The following is a 20,639-nucleotide window of genomic DNA, read 5'->3' on the forward strand; positions in this document are numbered from 1 at the left end:
GAAATCTAGACTGAGGTGATTAGTAAAGCATTAGTGGCTGCATGCAACACTCAGAACACGCTGTCAAGGACCTTATTTACACGCGTGTGTGTGTGTGTGTGTGTGTGTGTGTGTGTGTGTGTGTGTGTGTGTGCGTGCGTGCCTGCGTGCGTGCGTGCGTGCGTGTGTGTGTGTAGGGAGGGGTCTTTTAAAGGTATAATACATCATTTCAAAATGAGCGGTCTGCTCTAAACCACAAAACGGGGACAACACGTGTATGCTCCTTTATTCTGTGAAAACAAAATGGATTTGCACACACACACACACACACACACACACACACACACACACACACACACACACACACACAGAGACACACACACACACACACACACACACAGAGACACACACACACACACACACAGAGACACACACAGAGACACACACACACACACACACACACACACACACACACAGAGACACACACACACACACACACACACACACACACACACACACACACACACAGAGACACACACACACACACACACACACACACACACACACACAGAGACACACACACACACACACACACACAGAGACACACACACACACACACACAGAGACACACACAGAGACACACACACACACACAGAGAGACACACACACACACACACACACACACACACACAGAGACACACACACACACACACACACACACACACACACCGGCTCTTGTCTTCACCTCACACTATCACACAGGGAGGGAAGTTCTTCATGATGTGCAGCTGCACAGCAGAAAACAATACAGTCTGCCAAAAGTCGCTGCGCTGCAGTCCAAGGAGACACACACACACACACACACACACACACACACACACACAGAGACACACACACACACACACACACACACACACACACACAATGAGAAGGAGGCAGAGGAGGCGACAGAAAGACGAAGACAAGCGAGTGAGCCACACATTAGAGGAGCTGCTCCGATGTCGCTCTTGGTCTTGGTGGCTGGGAGCAGAACGGGCTCATCGAACAGAATAAACAGGCCTCCTGTCAGCGCAGAGATTATTCCTCCGTTTCAGCTCCTCCACCACTCTGAGCTCTGCCTCCCTCTATCTGGGTTTTTCGTCATCTTGTCCTAACCCCCTCGTGTCGTCTCCTCGCGTGTCCGAAACACAAGAACATACTTTTACGTGCTCGTCTCCTCTCCACCTGCTCAGAAATATTGGAGACTAGAAAAGCTGCACACACTGCTCTGTGATCTCACACACACACACACACACACACACACACACACACACACACACACACACACACACACACACACACACACACACACACACACACACACACACACACAGGTGGGATCTGCCCTTACTGTGCATGAAAAACCTGCAACAGCAGACGTTTGTAGTCTTGCAGGAGCACGTTACAGAGACGGAGGCCGTGCCGGTTCTCATCTCAAAGACGATTGAACAGTCTGTCCTCGGTTATATAAAACGCACAGATTGTCCAATGTTAATTATTAAACCAGATGTAAACACATTATTCTTTGCTTTCTTTAGTATATAGTGTCCTGGCCCTTAGGCTGCTGTCTCACACACACAACAGTCTCCAATGGCAGCTTTGTACCAGAGGCAGAAATGGATAGCTCAATTTCTTTCTCTCCATCGCTCCTCAGTGTGTGGGAGATGGACTGAGGCTGTGTGTGAATGTGTCCATGTGTGTCTTTAAACAGTGTGAAGTGTGGGCATTTCCACTCCACCACACTATTATTCTGTGTTGAGTAGCTGCATAAAGCACTTTCACTGGTCCAGCCTTACAGCCGGCCTCGCAGGTTAATGCAGCGTTGCTGTAATGCTCATGCGAGCGGCCACAGGTGCGATCCCTGTCACGTTTCCTCGCTGTAAACTAGATATCTGCTCACAATTTCCTCTTGGTTTTCAGATGAGTCGTATCAGTAAATAATAACATCATCGTGCGGCAGAAACCATCGTGCTGCTGCACGAGGACACCTCGTAAGAGTCCGCACGGATTCAGTAAAACCAGGATGGAAGGAAATTAAACTGTTCATTTCTTTTAGCCCCCTGCATCCTTCTTGAATGATCTCTCCTTCCCTCCTAGAGCGCCTCTGTTTCCTCCTCCCTCCCGCTCTGCCTCCAGAGCAGGGCACTGACCACATGGTGTTTTAATTAACGTTGTGCAGTGCAAGAGCCGAGGCTGGCGCGAACACACACAGGGCGTGACTGCACCATCACAGTGAAGCTGAACGTTTGGGCTGAGAGCTGTAATATTAAGTGTTGCAGGCAGGCCGGCATGTGGCAGTGATCTCAGGTTTAGCATCATTACTAATGTACGTGAATAATCCGGTGATGTCTTTATGAAGACCCGCCTTTAAACCAGTCATTTAGAAACAACCCGCCGTCGAGTCGACATCAAAAAACTCGTCTTTGAAAGCTCTTTGTAAAAACCAGAGAACATAACCCGATATAGATCTGTTCTAATATAATCAATAATCTTTCTCTGAACAGCAGCACGCTGACCAGTCTGACCTGATGGGCACGACGAGATGAACACCGACATGTTTCCTGAATCTGTCTAAAAACGTCTTAATGTGAAAAAGTGTTTTTAATGAAATGAAGAAAAGATTTTGTAGCAACAAAATAAACTGATTCTGTTCATCTGGACGTCATCGGGTGACGTCATCATCTCGATTATTTGATGATATTTATTTAACAATAACAATGTGTTGAATAATGACTTTAAAGATTGCACTATTTTATATTATTTTTTGACAAATACTGATAACAGTGCAAATGTTTGCAGTATAAGAAATAAATGAAAAATGTAAACATCTGTGTTTAGTGAGCTTTGCAGTGTTGCTCTGTGGTGCAGCTACACTGTAGCAAAGTTTACACACTGTGTCTACTTGATCCACGTCTGACTGAGCCCATAATGTTTCCACACCAATGAAGTTTTTTCCCTCTTTTCAACCAACGGCAGTCACTCTCCTCTCCAAATAACTTCTGCTCAGCTTTCCGAGCTTCCCTCGGGTCCTCTTAATTGTTGTGACACGTGTTCGAAACGCAGAGAGGTGCGCTCGATTTTCCACACGGAGCAGCGCGAGAGTAAAGCACGAGGGAGGGGCTAATAATCGGCTCAGTCATTTTTAATGATCGTTGAAAGCCCAGATCGTGATCGAGATTAAAATTCGATTAATTGAGCAGCCCTACCTTAAGCACCAGTGTTGTTTTTCAGTAAAGTGAGGGGTAAATATGTCACCTGAGCTGTTTTTGGGCCCAAACACGAGCGGCGCGTTCCTGCTTGTAAATATTTTCCTCGGAGCTGCAGGGATTCCTCTCTAGACTTCCCACGTTGACCCTCTGTCTGCCTGTGTGTTGTGTCTCTTTCTCTTCCTGACAGCGTAATTAACAGGACCGTGGGGTGCACCGTGCATTACCCACGGAGCGATGTGACAATCACATTACTGGACTGAGTTAGCCGGTAGGAGCTGGCCTCCTCCCTTCAAGCAGTCAGAACTGTCAACGTAAAAACACTGAATCACAGTTTCACTCGGACGTTACATTGTTGGACTTGTGTTTCTGTGACACGCAGACGTGCAGCAGACTGAGGCGGCCGAGCTGCGTGACAATCTGAGGCGAGCGCACTTACAAGTGTCGGAGTTCCTGAATGTGAGAGCTGATTATCGAGGGCGCCTGATACGACCGTTGAACAGGCGCTAACACTCACCAAGTGACACAGTCAGTCGCTGCTGCCCCCTAATCGTGCACGTCCACAGGCTGAGCACGTGCACGAGCGTAGCCGTCAGAATCAGAGCGTCAGGCCATAAACTCACAACATTCAAACAGCACAACTTAAACTCGAAACGTCCCACCTGTGACACACTGAGCGGGGACAACAGGAAACAAAGTGACACGAACCTGTGTGATGAAGGAAAATGTAGACACTTTAACAGAGGGAACAATCCTTTTACATCAACACGTTACAGCCGAGCAGCTCTGGCCACTCACCACCTGCATTCATCTCCGTTTCATTTATTACTGTAAACTCGTTAGTGCCGCGGCGACCGAGAGAAGGAAACGATCTGCGGTGGAGACGAGGAAGACGATGCGTGAAACGGAGCATCTGCTCATTTTCTTTTCATCGGCGCTTTCAGACTAAATAAGATCTTCATTGAAGAGTGGGGGAGGAAAGGGCTGCGGGAAATGTAAGAGGAACTGGGCAAGCTCTTAAAAATAATCTGCCTCAATTTCATAATTAATCTGCGCTAGGTTTTCACACAATTAGCACGTTAATTAACCCAAAACTGCCACCACTGTGCAGGGATGTGTGCGTGCCTACGCTGCAGAGAGAATGACGAGTTAGACGTCAGACTGAGTGGAAGATCAAGGCGGAGGAAAGTGGCGAGCACTGGGTGAAGGACAAAGGTGAGGAGGTGAGGGGGGAACGAGAGAGGAACACGGGGGAGGAGAAGGAGGGCCAGGATAACGGTCATGTGGTGAAGAGCAAAGAAGACGGACGGCAGGTAGAAGACACGGACGCTTCCTCCATACCTGCTTCATGCCCTGGAGGACGGGGCTGTGGCCCCCCCACACCCTCTAGCAGATTATTACATGAAGGAACCTTTTAAAAACAAGCGCGTCCATGCTCACAGGTGTACACACGGGTGATCACACCCACAAACTACACCCTTTTTGGCTCCTACCTCAAAGCACACTGTGTTCTGTTGATCTTATGTGCTGCACAATAATGTTTAATATTTAGTATTTACTGTCATATTCCCATATATCATTGTGATGTTGTTTATTCTATTACTCTTGTTCTCTTCTGCTTGTTTTCTTTTTTCTTTCTCAGCAGGTGATCCAGGTGATCGATATATGCTTTTTCTTTTTCTTTTTTTTTCTGCCCGTTCTGTTGGTTTTTGTCTTTTGCCCTTCTCCCCCGTCCCTCTTCTCAGCTGTTTCTCTTTCCCTCTTTCTTTCTCCCCTTCTTTCCCCCAGTCAAGTCTGTCCCGTATTCAGTAAGTGAAAATAAAATAAACAATTAAAGGTGAATCAAATGGACCATTACGGCAAGGCTGGGATGGTCAGTTCGGTAAAGTAAATCCGTTGGGCATCTTTCTTTGCCTTTAGACAACAATTCTGATGCAAAAGAGCCAAACGGGACAGGCCAAAAAAAAAAGAAAGAAAACACGGACGCTGCAGCTGTGGCAGGTGTTTGATAGCAAGTGGGGGCGGGGCCACACACTAGGGAGTGAAGTAAAAGTTATTCCAGCTGTGCTGATGTTTGGAGCCTCTCTTCTCCAGACGCCACACACACACACACTCAGGTCTGGCGAGGGGCTGCAGATCAACCCACAGGTCCACCTCGTTAATCTCCATGACGACAGAGATGCTAAGGCAGCAAATTAGCAGAAAGGGGAGAAAACGGGAATCTCACAAAAGAGTCAGGTCTTAAACACACACACCGTCGACCTTTGCTCCCCTGTGATGATAATGGAATTGAATGAAAAAACTCAGCGGCGCTGCAGCGGTGCCGCAGCGCCGCTCGTGCAGACAAACATGGATTTACTGTGCAGCGTGTTCGTTTGTGTCATCCTGTCCAAACCTAAAAGCATCACCTGCGACCTGCATCATCATATAAAGGTTTAGACACTCGTATTACGTTTGAGTCAGCTGTAAGATTACGATGATTCTCCAACGTTTGATCTGTAGTCGTGGCTGCTCCTCACAGCCCACCAGACAAAAAGGTCTTTGTTTCACCGTCTGTCTCACCTCTGTGTTCATGTGAGTGCATGCTTGTGCTTTCATGCTTCCAGAGTGCCATCACACATTCACAATGGCTGGGTTCACACCAAACTCTGAAGTCACGCACACGGAAAAGAAAAGCACCTCACTCACCGATCATGTGATTGGCAACGTGAATCTGGATCTCTCTTTCTGTCTCGAACGTCATTTGGCATTTAATACACTGGTAGGTCTTTTTCTATAACAGAAGGAACACAGGAGACTGGTCAGTGCAATAAAGCTAATGAGAAACAGGCTTACATGTTAGCACATCAGACACACACAGACAGACTGCACAGGAATGAAAGAATTATTAGTGCAGTGAAAGCTACCAGAGAAAAGTGGAAAAGGCTAAAAATAAAACTGCACTTTTCCGCACTTGCAGTCATCCCTGCACATATGAGACATTTCAACCTCACAAATTCTTGCACTGAAAGTCCAAGTCTTTGGAGGGTTGGGAAAGGAAGAGAAGGTATGCAGCTACACAAACACCAAAGCTGGATCGAAAGTGAGAGAAGCAAATGAAAAAAGGAGGGTGTGAACGCGAACGAGATGAAGGGAAGAAGCGATGAAAGAGAAGGAAAAAAGGACAAAGGAGAGAGAGAAGGAGCTACAGAGAGAGGAACCAGAGGCTCTGCTTATCCATTCATAGCACAGAGTGATCACTCATGCACAAACACATACAAAATACACAAAGGCCCCACTTCCACTGTGTCTCTGCTGCTTCAGCCTGCTAGGATGACTACACACACACACACACACACACACACACACACACACACACAAATCCTACTTTGTCTGCTTTGTGCTGTTAGACTAAGCAGAAACAAAGGTGCAGGTAAGACAGAGGGTCCCTGGGAACTGTCTCTCAACACACACGTGCTCGCTTGCAAGTACACACACTCTCACACACTCAGTCACACACACTCTCACACACACTCTCACACACTCAGTCTCACACACTCAGTCACACACACTCTCACACACTCAGTCACACACACTCTCACACACTCAGTCACACACACTCTCACACACTCAGTCACACACACTCTCACACACACTCTCACACACTCAGTCTCACACACTCAGTCTCACACACTCTCACACACACTCTCACACACTCAGTCTCACACAGACACGCGGCAGGTCCCGGGGAGCCTGACTGTCAATATCAAGTAGAGTGAACAGCTCCCACAATGCCTCAGCACGCCCCAGCCGCAGGACCCAGTGGGCTCAGCTGACACACACCCACGTACGTGTGGAAGCTGCAGACTTATACACAACCTCGTGCACACACAGAGTTCAGGAGCGTCGTTTGCAACCTTGGAAATGGAAACACTGGCCTCTATCACTCTGCTGGATCACACCAAGAGCTTTTATACATTTGACCTTTCTGTGCGTAGCTGCCTCCTTCTCTTTTGCAGACACCGTTATTTTTATGGAAACGTGCCCTCTCACTGTTTCTCACCTTAGGAGCAGGTGAAACCTCGGCCTTCTTTCCTGCTGCGCTGGTTTCAGGACTGATCTCCGGATGATCCGTCTGGACGTGGTTCTCCAAGTCCTCCAGGCTTTCAAACTTCACCCCGCACTCTGGACACCTCAGCCCAGCCGCGGCCTTCTCCGCCTGCGCGTCCCCGGGCGTGACGGCTCCTCCCTGGCTGGGACTCTGGCCGTTCGTGCCCCTGATGTGATTTGAGCATTTGATTTGTTTTAGCTGATTTCAGTGATTCTAACTGATGCTAAACAAAAAGGATTTCTTCACTAACTTTGGTAGTTTTAGGAAGTATCTGTGCAGTTTGTGACAGCTGGAGCAGAAAATCTGAATAAACTGGGCAGGTTTTTGAAAGATATTTCAAATATTCATATACTTTTCATAAGAAATGCACCCAATAAACGTGTGCCGAGTTACCCTGTGCCAGGCAAAGCTTCCAAACAGGAGAGGCATTCATTCTTGACTTTAGTCATTATTCTTTCCCACAGAGGGCTGAGTCATGCTGCAGCCCTGTTCACAGCATTGCTGCCTACCTGCTCATGCACCCAGCACAGAGGCCGTAAGGCAGGCCGTTGACATCCAGCTTCACCAGCTCGCCTTTGTTCTTGAACTCCTTGAGGCAGAAGGCGCACTTATACAGCTTGTGCTGCTGCAGCTGCCCATTAGGGGACGAAGAGGCAGAGCCGTTTCCTCCAGCTAGTCCTCCATTCCCGCCTCCGACCGCAGCTCCTCCCAGCGCCGCGCCCGAGGAGATCTTCTGCATGTGGAAGGTGCCGTGGATTTTCAGCTCTAGCGTGGAGGTGACCGTCTGCATGCAGACGACGCAGCGGAAGCCGGTGAGGGAGTTGCGAAGGTCGGGGTGCATCTGGCAATGCTCTATGAACTCCTCTTCACTCTGCAAGGGCATCTTACAGATTCGACAGGTTCCCGTGTCCAAGCTTTTACTGTGGGTCACCTGAAGAGAGGGAGCACAGACGATTAACACGACCGTGACCAGTTACAAGACACGGCGTTGCTTTTTTCAGTAACGAGTATCCTAACTAATCACTATTCCTATCGTTACAACGCCGTTACCGTTACTAACAAGAAAACTGAAGCTGTGTTCAGTTTATCTTATATCAGCTGCAAAGAAGTAGCTGTAAGTAACCCTTTTTTGAAGAAGTAACTAGTAACTGTAATTAATTACTTTTTCAAAGTAACTTGCCCAACACTGACCGTGACACATCAAAACACCTCAGACGAAGAAGTCATTTTGATAAAAGCTCAACATCAGCATCACTGATAAGTGACGAAGGCTGCGTAACAAACCGCCTCTCTGAGGAGTATCGAGCTCTAAATTCAAAGCAGCCAAAGACGAGTCAGGATGCAAATCTAGGCGCAGAAAGAGAAAACGGCAAAAACGTCGCACACGCAGAAACGTGTCTGCACCGCTGCACCTGCTGTTCAGTGGAAAGTACTTGTCACAAGTCTGAAGTACCTTGTGCTCGGTGAGGGTCAGCAGAGAGGGGAAGCGCTCGCCACAGATGGGACACATGTAGTGTTTGGCGGGGCCGCGGTGCGTCTGAGCGTGCTCACGAAGCCCGTTCTCAGAGAAGAAGGTTCGGGAGCACACGTTGCACTTGTGGTTTCCTTTGATGAAGTCCGCCTTCTTCTTTCGAGAACCTGTTGTACAAAATTAAGACGCATAATCACAAATACGATAACAACACAGAGGACTCGCTTCCTGACGATGACAGAGTACGACAGCATCGTTACCGGCGTCGTCTTCTCCCGGCCGGATGTTGTGGTCACGCAGTCGGTGGTTCTGCAGCAGGGACTCCATGGTGTAGGCAGCGCCGCAGATATCGCAGGCGTACATGGGCTCTGAATTATCCAGCTCCTCCTCTCCTCCGCTCGCCTCGTGGCTGTTGGCTGCATCTCCCCCCTGGCTCGACCCTCCTCCCACCGCTGCGCTCTTCAGCAGCATGTTCTGCAAGTCGGCTTGCTCGGCAGCTGCAACCGTCGCTCTCTCCACGCTTCCTGCTCCTCCGTTGCCACTTCCTCCTCCTCCTCGCTTGGAGGTCTGCGCCAAACCGTTAGGCGTCCCGTTCTGGCTCCCGCTGCTCCCGGTGCCGCCTCCATTGCCGGTGATGTTGCTGCCATCGAAGACGCAGTGCTTTTCTCTCAGGTGTCTCTCCAGCAGTGAGATGGCGTGGAAAGCTTTGCCGCAGAAGCGGCACGTGAACTTCTTGCTGTGCGTGGTGATGTGACACTGGAGCTCCACTTCTGTTCCAAAGCTCTCCCCGCAGAAGATGCACTTCCGGGGCTTGAGTCCTGTCAGTCAAAGATCAAGTTATCGTGAAGATGAATCCGTGGCACAGGAACGGGAAATATCAGACATTCTTTTCACATCGTAATCGTGTATTTGTTAAACGTAACGCGGCACAGCTGGACAGTACCTGCACCGAGACCTCCCGGGAGCCCCGACCTTTGGCCCAGATGGTTATGTTTAACGTGCAGCTGAAGATCCGTCTCCTTCCTAAAGTCCCAGGCACAAGCTGTGCAGCGAAACAGCTTCTTCTCGTTGCTGTGCTTCACTGCCAAATGCACCTGGATGTGAGGCCAGAGAAACAAACTCTTGAGCAGATAAACTTTGCATCTTTCGGGATTCGTGTCTGCAAAAGGTCACACTCAACAACGAGCCACGTGTCGTTTACCTGTATAGACACCTTGGAGTCAAAGACCTCCTGGCAGAGAGTGCAGTGGTACAAGACAAACGTGTGCATGTCGAGCAGGTGTTTCTGCAGGTCGTCCACCGACGAGAACTGTTTATCGCAGCTCTCGCACACATACTGGGTGGACGTGGTGGTGTAGTGTACCGTCAGGTGTTGGAGCAACGCCTCCTGTGACTCAAAGTCCTCCTTGTTGCACTGGGGGCAGGACTGGCGCCTCAGCAACATCTCCAGGTGCGACTTGAGGTGGGCCTGGAAACCCTCAAAACTAGCAAACCGCAGATCGCACTGGTTGCAGGGATAATCTCCGTTGCTCCCCATGGATGGAGTGGAGTCCCCTCCGAGCCTGTGGCGTTTCGGGGAGGAGATCTCGACGTCCGACGAGGCGGGGCTCAGGTCTGCGACTTTGGCTTGCCGTTTGTTGTTGGCCAGCGGGATGTTCTTGTGGTTCTCCTTTATGTGCTTGGTGAGCTTGAGGAGTGAGCCGAAGATAGGAGAGTTGGTGCAGTAAGGGCAGGAGTAAACCTGTGCGTGGATAATAACTCTTTACTTTTTTTAAAGATTATGATGCAATACGCCGAGTCGTCACACAGCGACCGACAAAAGTCATTTCAACCACTGCGAGCTTACAGACAGAATCACGTCAGTGTGTTAATGAGTTATGAACGCTGGCTAACAGCTACTCGAAGTGTCTTTGTAGTGTGAACAGTGTGTCAAACAGCAGCAGGTTTCAGTGTTTCCACTGTGAACTGTGGGTTAAAAAGTCTCAGTCCGACTAACAAACGACACGATACGGGAACTGAATAACTAACGAGGAGGGCGAGCTGCGTTTCTTCTTCTTACTGGTTACACTTAACAGATTTTACAGTTTTTCCTCACCTCCATGAAGGACTGAGATCCAGCCTGAAGTATGGGAGACTCGAGTTTGGCCACCGCTCCACCTGATGCACTTCCTCCACCTGTTGCGGAGGTGCAGTGTGTCTGCTGAATGTGCTCCGTCAGCGAGGACTCTGTCAGGAAACCCATTGAGCACTGGTTGCAGAAGAAGGCATGGTTCCCTTCTAGGATGGAGAAGCTCACTTTAATCGTTGCAGCAACAACAGTCACAGGAAATGATGACACTGTACTTAACACCATGTAACCGACAAGCAGCTCACAGCTGACCTGATGCAGTTCATGCTTAACCCTTTAAGACCTACCATAGAACCAAGTCCGCCAGAGCTTATATTATATGTTTACATGCTGTGGAGCCATTTTTGGGAGCATTTCAAGTTGCTATACATCAATACAACCATTATAGCCCAGATTTTAATAATATGTCTGCATTAAGTGAATAGTGATTACATAAATTGCAAAAAACTACAAAAAAATTGAAAATCGTTTTTGCTTTTTTAACATATATTTGTAGTTAGAGAAATTTAAGAGGCTTATCCCTCAAAACTGTAAATACAAAAAAGTTGCACAAAATAGTTTCCCACCACAGGAAATTTATTTTGAGTGTCTTCATAGTTTTCTTTTTGAAATACACCAATTTTTATATACTGCAGGAAAAACGAAAATAAATATTATAAAAAAGCAGCATGTGCATCAAAATAAACTATTTCCAGCAGTGCAATATGAGTCCTCAGCATCCCAGAAACGACACAGAAAGACATAAAGTCAAACATAACTTTTAAAAGCACCAGTATAGGCTCATGAGGCCCTGATGGTAAAAAACTACATTTCCGCGAAAATGACGTCACTTCCGGTTTCGGGCAGGTCATGGCGGACATACGATAGTTTGCGCTGACGTCTATTCCAACGTAGGAAGTGTTACAAACAGCTGATCGGATCAGCAAAGCGTGTTTCTGGAATATTATGTTTGTGTTGCTGCAAGTGCTTTTTATGCAGTTTTGCAAAGCTTTATGTGGAAGGAAACTGTGACCGAGGACAAGCTGATGGCATAAGATGTAAGTACAACTCCTCCGGTTTCATATGCAAAATTTTTTATTGCACTAGCTTACGTGGTTGCAGAGCTACCGGGATTTAAAAATAGTTACGCAAAACAGAGCGTGTCCGCTCCGACCGGCTTTAAAGGGTTAAACACACCTAGTGTGGTGGATCCTGCCATGATGCCACCGGGCAGGCAGTGGGAAACCCTGATGTGCTCTTGCAGAGAGTTGATGTCCCCGAACATGTCGGGACAGTAGTTGCAGTGGAACGCCGTGACGTTGGTGAACTGCAGCAGAGGAAAAGCCGCTGCCGCCGCACCCACCGTTCCTCCGCTCGCACGGTGAGCTTTGCGCACGTGCTCGTTGAGGTTGTAGAGCGTCGGCAGAGTTTCCAAGCAGAGCTGACACGTGTGGCTCTGTTGCGGCTTATCTGCATGGATGGTCTTCAAGTGGATCTCCAGCACTGCCAGACTGTGGAAGTCTCTCTTTGAGCAGTAAGGGCAAGAGTACGTCACTTTACCCCAGGATCCTCCCCCACCTGCACAGACACAAAGGGTACTTTAGTGAGACTAACTGGTAACTGTGCAGTTACTTTGGAGATAAGTGGCTAACGCACCTCCGCCTTGATGGCCCAGGTTTATCCCCACGTCCTCGCCGGTATCGCCGCCTCTCCTGCGGCTGCGTTCGCTGCCCTGGCCGTGCTTTAGTGTGGAGTCGGGGGTGGAGCCTCTCTCCAGGCTGGCGCTGGAGTCTGGAGTGGCTGAGCTCATTGAGGCGACGCTGCCCAGCGCTGGGTCGGGACTGGCAGCGCTGTGATTAGACGAATCGGGCTGGCGATGGCTGTCTAGGTGGCAGTACACGTCCTCGACGGAGGGGAACTGCTCCGAGCAGACCGGGCATCTGTGGACACAGAAAAGGCCAGAGGTGAGTAATGGTTATCAAAGTGGTGAGCGGAGAAGATTGAGAGGTAAAGCTCTGCAGTACTTGTGTTTGCGGTTAGCGTGCTGCGTTTCAATATGCGTGAGGAGCGAAGCCTCGTCAAGGAAGATCTCAGGACAGTGGATGCACTGCAGGTCGGCCCGGTCCGACAGCTGGGGGTGTCTGGTCAGGACGTGTTTTTCCAGCTCGTCGGTCTGACTGAACGTCTCCTCGCAGTAATCGCACATGTACAGGTCCTGCTCCAGGTCGCCGTCTCCTCCCGCTCCCTTCTTTCCTCCATCTCTCTCGCTCCTCAGAGCGAGATGCTCTCTGTTCTTACGGTGAGCCTGCGGAGTCAGACATTCAGACGCGAGGACGCACGTGCAGGAACAATACTCGCATGCAGTCGTGCAGTGCACCTCATGGTCAGTGCCACAGGTAACACTTACCTGCATGTGGCTCTGCAGCGACGAGGTGGAGGAAAAGCCACGCTTACACACACTGCACTTAAACGGTTTGCTGGAGCTGGGCGGGGCATTGAAACAAGAATCAGCACCGATTCTGAGCGCTTTATTGTGCTGACAGGTTCAGAAGCAGTTACCTGTGCGTCTTCAGGTGGATCTTTAGGTGATCAGAGCGAGAGAAAGCAGCCTCACACTCCTGACAGCTGTACTTCTTATCTCCTGAATCATTGAAAGGCAAAAGCTTCACTGATGATGTTAAAGCAGAAACTAGACCTACAGTTTTCCTTCCTCTCTGCTTCATCGAATAACAACTTCACAAACATCATAGTTTGTAGTTCTCAGACAATCCTGACATGTAGGATTAAAAACAGGGATAGAAGACGTGCCGGAGAACTGAAACGCTGGCCAGCAGCTCGTCTCAGGCGAGATGTCCGGACGTACCTGTGTGGAGCTTGACGTGGCGGTCTCGGCTCCGCTTGTGTTTAAACAGACGGCTGCAGAAGGTGCACTTGAAAGGCAGCTTGTCGCTGTGGATCTGCTCGTGTCGCTTCAAGTAGCTCAGGCGGCTGAGAGAGACCAGCAACAACGTTTATTGTGTTATTGCAGCAACACTTACAGTGATTTAACAAAAGCACCGTGTCAAAGTAACTGGATGTATCAGACATCTACGAACCGTCTTTACAAAGCGTTGGTTGGAAAAGGACGCTAGCGAGGACAGAGTGGGTAATACAGAGGATGATGATGATGATGACGGTGTGTGCGTGACAGCTGTTCTTAAAATGGTTCTTGACTCAGTCCCCCGAGAGGTGAGTGAGAAACGTATTCACCTCACTCCCTTTACTGTTTGCCTTAGTGGTCCGTGTGTTACCATGGCGATACTGAGAATGCACGCTGATTTTCATAAGCATGGAGATGCATCTGAACGTGTTACCGTTTCCTTCTACTACCTGCAGACGTTTCCGAAGCCAAACATCTGAACGTGGTACCTGAAGGACTTGTCACAGAACTGGCACGGGTACGGCAGGCCCGCTCCTCCCTCCTCCTCGCCGCCAGTGGCCATGCCAAGGTCACAGCAGCCATCGGGTATCTGCGAAGGCGATGCCACATCCTTACTGGAGGGCGAGGAAGGCACCCAGGATAAACCTGCTGGGTCATCATCACCGTCTGAGACAGGGAGACACAGAAAGTTTACAAGGAGTAACTGCGCCCCCCTTTTTTAAAATCACAGCTGCAGATCAGCGAGTAAAAACTAACCCCGTCAGAAACAGCGGGGAAACAACACTTTCACCTTTCTTGGAAGGCAAAAGGGGGAGAAAGAGTCTGCGGAAGGTAAAAACATACAAATACAAAGACGAAAACAGGAGGATGGAACGAAACTGAGGGTAGAGAGAGAACCAGAGCCGCTCGGGCATCAGCAACATCTAAATAGAAAGCTCCAAGAACTACGTATCCCCGAAGGAGCCCAGAAATAAGGACAGAGTGTATTTTCTCTCCCTTCGTTCTCCCTCGTTCCCTCCTTCTCCTCGCCTCCCTCCTCCCCCGTACCTCCGTCTGTCCCCGAGGACCATAGATCCGCCTCATCATATTTTCATTAGGGCCTTGGCAGATTGAAACGTCGCAAAAGCGATTAGATGATGTGGAGAGCAGAGCGGAAAGATGGCGATATTCACTCCCTTTATCTGTCATACATAGGAGATTATGCACTGCTCTTTTCCTGTTTTCCTCCCTCGCTCTCCTTCTTTCTCCCTCCTGTGCAGTCTGGCACAGAGGCGACAAAAAGGCCACGACTCCTTTAATAGACACTTCAGAATGGATTTGAGGCGACAAAAGAGAGGGCTGAATAATGCTTGATATTGTTCTGTTTCTCTTTGTGCGCTCTGCGACGGAGCACAGCGTGGCTATTTAGCATTTGCCTGAAAAATGTAAAGGAGCGAGGAGATCAGAGAGGAAAGGAGACGTTGTTGTCTTTGCTTTTATCTGACGGCTTTATCAACTGGGCCAGCAACCAATCACAGAGAAGACATTTGTGCCAAGATTCACTACGAGCGCAATATTTCTGCAGCCCGACGCCCTGTGTGCGTTACACAAGTTTGATCGTTTTAGAAATCTCTCCCAGCACACGCACATGCACGCACGCACATGCACGCACGCACATGCACGCACGCACATGCACGCACACACATGTGCACACCCACACGTGCACACGCATCCACATGCACGCACGGACACACACATGCACACGCATCCACATGCGTACACACACACACACACGCACATGCCCGCACGCACATGTGCACACACACACCCGCACACGCACGTGCCCGCACGCACATGTGCACACGCACCAACCATCTACAATGTGTGTGTGGCGGCTCTGCTGTGGATTGTGTCTCACTGAGAGGGAGTGGAAACAGTGTGATGAATCGACTGTGGGGTAAATGTCGGCACGGCGATGAGCAAATAGGATTCTGTGAGACTTAGATTCTGGGATTACTTAGTGTGACAGATTCATGAGTGGGAGATTCTCCAAATGGACCAGAACCAGTATAATGGACTGAGTGGAACTCACTATCTCATGATGGGGGGCAAAACCCCCAATAACTGCTACTGTGACAAAAAAGTTCTTCATGTGTCACTGAAGTTCAGCCTCCACGGACATCAACAGACAACCATATTTAAGGCTCTGCTGTCACTCCACAGGACACAGGACTCAGAACGCTTACTGACGCCGTCTCACTCATTCTCTGTCAAACACGACTCGGGTGGAGATAAAGAAAAGGAGTGAGTGTGTGCTCGCCACCTTACAGACGTGTGAGAAAAGTGGCAAAAAGGAAGTAAATAACCCCCAGCCACCCCTTCAAAAGAAAAGTCTGTGTGGACGCACGCTGGTCATTAAAGGCATGTATGAGTCAGTCAGTGGTAACGCTTCTGAGGTGGGAAAGTGGCTGAACAGAGACAGGAGGGGAGATTGCACCGCGGAGATTTAGTTCGAGCAAGAGGGTGAAATCACTTTTTGAGGGGGGGGTGTCGCGAAAGAAGGGGAGGAGAGATTAGCGTCATTAAAGAGCCCTAATCCTCTGACTAGCGTGGCTGGCGCTAAAATGGAGGATCACACGGCTTTTTAACGGCGCCTTTGTCAGTCGGCCACGAGGGGACCTGGCAAGACAAGGCCGCGTGGCAAACTGGGAGAAACTGGAGGACGGGGAGGGGGGGCGAAGAAAATTTCAATGAAAAGTTAAATTAGAGAAGAAACCTCGAGAGGAGGCGAGATGAGGAGGACGGATGGGGTGGGGGGAGTAGAGAAAGTGTTGAAGGAGAAAAAATAAGAGAAACAGGCGGACGCCGACACACGCTGTTCCTGCCCCCGTCTCCTCCTCCTCCTCTCTGTTCTTCTCTGGCGAATGAAAACGAACGAGCGGAGCGACCACGGGGCCCCAACCGCTCCGCTCCGCTTTATCTCTCACTCTGCAGTCTTCTCCTTTCCCATCCATTCCCTCTATTCTTCCTCCCTCCCTCTGTCCTCAGCAGTCCCTCTCCTCTTCCGTCTTCATCTCTCTTCCACTCCCTCCCTCCGTCACCTTTCATGTTGTTACTCATTATAGCACTGACATCTCTCCCTCTGTCCCTCCATCTCTCCCACCGTTCCTCCCCTACTGGTGTTGGCCTTCACCCCCGTGTCTCGGCCTGGACGGGACCGAGGGAGAGAAGGCGGGGGAGGATGTTCCAGATGGACGGACTCTGAACTCCAAAAGAGAGAGAAAAGATGGTGGGATGAAAGAGGAGACGAAAACGAGGAGAGGAGAGGACCTATGGGTGTGCACTAAAAGATGGAAAAGAGCAGACAGAAAGTTAACGGACCGCCCGAGTCTACCTGAAATGACAGACGAGCGCACAAACAGACACATGCAAACAACACACCCACACTCCCCGCGTGTCTCTCTAATAGGCTAGACAGCGCGGCAACGTGTGGAGGACGCAGCCTCGGTGAAACGCTGTAATGAAGAGACACACACGCTGATCGACTTTATGTTCCTGCCTCCCCCATCCAAATTCAGCAAGTTTGTCATAACTGTCACACACACAGAGAAATCTGATCAAAGCCGCAAAATCTAAATTTAAAAGAAACTTTGGAGACGTCGAGGTCTTCGTATGCAACGATTAGAGCTGCCGATAATTACTGGAAACCCTAAAAATAAAAACCAGCAGGTACATCTGAAATATCGCATGTGTGGCTGCGGTGCAGCGACTGATGAAATGAGTCAATGAGCTGACAGCCAAGAACAACTCGGGTTCATTTAGCTAGCCCCGGATAACGATGTCAGCTAAATGCCTGAAATGGAAATACAATCCATGTACGTCACGCTTTCGCTCTTTTATACGTCTTTGATGTTTGAATCAAAGACGCTCAGCTGGTAGCAGCAAAAGGCTTTCAGGTCCCAAGGCTGCTACGAAAGCTGAAACTGCCTAAGATACTGAAGTGATATTATCAATGAATAAAAAAGTCATCTGTTAGGTTAACCTCCCAATTAGCTGTCAGAATAAAATATTATTCAAATAAAAAAGCATAAATTGGAGTGAAGGACACCAGTGAGCTGGTATGGTCGAATATTCTCTTTAATTCTAATTTTGCATGAGTGGATGAGAGAAAGTCGGACAGGGCTGCTATTCCAAGCATCCCAGGTACAGACTTGTTCTCCCCCTCTCTTCCTTACCGCCCAGTTCCTCCCAGTCCAACTCTCCACTCCACCTTTGAGGCTGGCCATCAGCCCAGACCTGCACCTTTACCCCACAAGACCCCCGCTGACCTTATCCCTCCATCCCTCTCTCCCTCTTCATCCTGCCTCCATCCGCTCCCTAGGCCCCCTCCGATGGCCCCAGGCTGCCCCAGGCGTGCACACACACTCACCACAGGGGGCAGAAAAACAACTTCCACCCTTGGCTCACTCTGGGCAGCCCAGCACACACTCATTCTGGCTCTGACCATCTCACATATGCACACAAACACAATTAAAGCCTGACTCAAAATCCCACACTGAAGTAAGTTTGATGAGAAACGTGTCATCATTCGTGCACCCTTCGTTCACGTGAACAACATCCTGCAGCTTAAAATAACAGCATCGTCTCAGACCCATGTTGAAAATCATTTCGACGGGCCGCAGCATACACCTGACGATTACATTTCACTAATAAATTGCACAATTTGTGTGTTTTGCTCCGAAAAAGCAGGCTTGATCGCATTTACTGAGGGAGGCTGCTTATTACTTTGTTTGGCTGTGATGTTGGACGTGGAGTCGCAGTCGTGACTTGACAGTAACGTACGAGCCTTAACGTGCAGCAATAATCGGACGCTTTGTCCCACATGCTGCACTAGCCAATCGGCACAGCCAAACAAGACAATAGAAGAAAGATCCCTACCTGGCTCTGTGATTAGCATGCGAGTTGACATGGCAACCAGTCAGCTGTGCTTAGCTGACTGGTTGCCATGCATCGAGATTTGCACAGTAGGACTTTTACTTTGACCAGTCAGATTGTTGGAGTGAAACTAACAATGCTTCGTCTTATTTTCATAACCAGCGAGTACCGCAGATAAAATCATGACCAGCTTCTGACTCTTTCTCTTGAGCATGCACCCCCCCACACACACACACACTCAACTGGTGAAGCGGTTTACACATATGCGGACCCGGCTGCATCCCTGGCCTACGCTCCGAGGACCCACAGTCCTCTGCTGCTGTCCTCGCAGCTCACACGGGACGCAGTCTGTCGGGAAAAACGCACACAAATGGATACGCGCACGAGCTACAGCGAGGACAGACAGCGTGGACAGACAGCGTGGACAGACAGAGAGGACAGACAGCGTGGACAGACAGAGAGGACGCTGCGGCAGTCTGTCCGGGGCTCGAGCCCGCGAGAACACGACGGATGGACACGCACAGAAACACATGCATTCACACGCTCTAAGCAGGCGACGGGGACCCTCACCTCCTGCCCTGGGAATGGGTCCGGCTGCTTTGGACGCTTTTGGGCGCCAACTGCTCCATATGGGCAGTGTGTGTTTGTGTGTGTGTGCAAGTGTGTTTGAGGGCAGAAGGTTAGGGGCAGGGGGCTAAGGATGGGGGTGGGTGGACAGCGGGCTGGCAGATGACAAGTTTGCCCCGAGTATACAGCATAAAAAACGCTACACAAATATCAAATAGTGCATTACACACACACAGAGCAGCTCAACAATCTAAGACAAGGTCAGCGCAGGTCATACAAACAAATACTGAAATGCACATAAAGAAGTATGTGAGGATTAACGCGCTCAGCTCTGTGGTTCAGCTGCTGAATGAGCTTTCAAAATGTATGCGAGCGCATTTTAGGGGCTATCAGAGTAAGAACCTGTGACATTACTGCCATCGATACGACCAGCAGCGCCACAAATACAGCGTGCTTGGAAACATCGTCTTTGATGGCAATCAAGAAGCCAATAAAGTGATGGAAAAAAGCCGCGTACATAAAGAGGTACACGCAACGTCTGGTCTGTCTCTCCCACGCAGCATGTGGCAGAGGAGGTCTCACATCTGCTTCCTCTTAACCACACTTCCCTCTTTTTTTGTATCCTCTCCATCTTCAGACTCCTTCTCCTTTAATCTCACCGTGCCCCGTTTCCCTTTGCATATTTACTTCATCAACTCTCAGTCGAAAACGCCGAGCGAGGCACCTAAACCGGGAGAGTCGGCGGCTGCGTTCCCCGTGCGGCGAGCTCCTCGTCCCTCCGTCCATCTCGTCTGCTGTTTGTTCACTCAGAAATGAGAACCAGCTGTCAGGCAGAGTGTTAGACAAACAACAACACCGTGCCAACGCACACATACACAACATATGCACGTGTTTTCATGAAGACACACACACACACACACACACACACACACACACACACACACACACAAGGAGGCTCTTGGACATTTACTGAAACACCCACATAACTGCAATAATACACACAGTTATACGAGGAGCCAAGTTATATTTCAAAGCATTGTTAGTGTTGCCTTGTGAATAATAACGGATAATTAGTGTTTAGTGAGAACCACACACAGGATCATGTGTGCATTCATCATTTTAAACAAACTGCATCTGCTATAAATGGATGTGACTGATGTATCAACAACACACACACACACACACACACACACACACACACACACACACACACACACACACACACACACACACACACACACACACACACACACACACACACACACACACACACACACACACAGGTCCTCCCACATTCGCCTACGCGTACGTGGGACCTATAAATAAGTGATGCAGGCAGCTGGAGC

At 49.4% G+C, this 20,639-nt stretch overlaps 1 protein-coding gene across 2 annotated transcripts in view; it reads right to left on the reverse strand.

Moving 5' to 3' along the window:
• The window catches only part of znf423 (zinc finger protein 423), a 130,317-nt gene that overhangs the window by 54,070 nt on the left and 55,608 nt on the right, over positions 1-20,639 (reverse strand). For both annotated transcript variants that reach the window (XM_004569182.4, XM_004569181.4), the window contains exons 4-18: positions 14,301-14,478; positions 13,756-13,880; positions 13,452-13,533; positions 13,300-13,375; positions 12,917-13,197; positions 12,549-12,832; positions 12,090-12,470; positions 10,881-11,062; positions 9,987-10,526; positions 9,729-9,879; positions 9,046-9,603; positions 8,768-8,952; positions 7,824-8,245; positions 7,267-7,480; positions 5,913-5,997 (exon numbers count right to left, since the gene is read on the reverse strand). In XM_004569182.4, the coding sequence (XP_004569239.1) occupies positions 5,913-5,997; positions 7,267-7,480; positions 7,824-8,245; positions 8,768-8,952; positions 9,046-9,603; positions 9,729-9,879; positions 9,987-10,526; positions 10,881-11,062; positions 12,090-12,470; positions 12,549-12,832; positions 12,917-13,197; positions 13,300-13,375; positions 13,452-13,533; positions 13,756-13,880; positions 14,301-14,478 (3,744 nt within the window). The remainder of the gene's footprint in view (positions 1-5,912; positions 5,998-7,266; positions 7,481-7,823; positions 8,246-8,767; positions 8,953-9,045; positions 9,604-9,728; positions 9,880-9,986; positions 10,527-10,880; positions 11,063-12,089; positions 12,471-12,548; positions 12,833-12,916; positions 13,198-13,299; positions 13,376-13,451; positions 13,534-13,755; positions 13,881-14,300; positions 14,479-20,639) is intronic.

Source organism: Maylandia zebra, linkage group LG7, assembly GCF_041146795.1.
Source record: "Maylandia zebra isolate NMK-2024a linkage group LG7, Mzebra_GT3a, whole genome shotgun sequence".
Taxonomy (NCBI): Eukaryota; Metazoa; Chordata; class Actinopteri; order Cichliformes; family Cichlidae; genus Maylandia; species Maylandia zebra.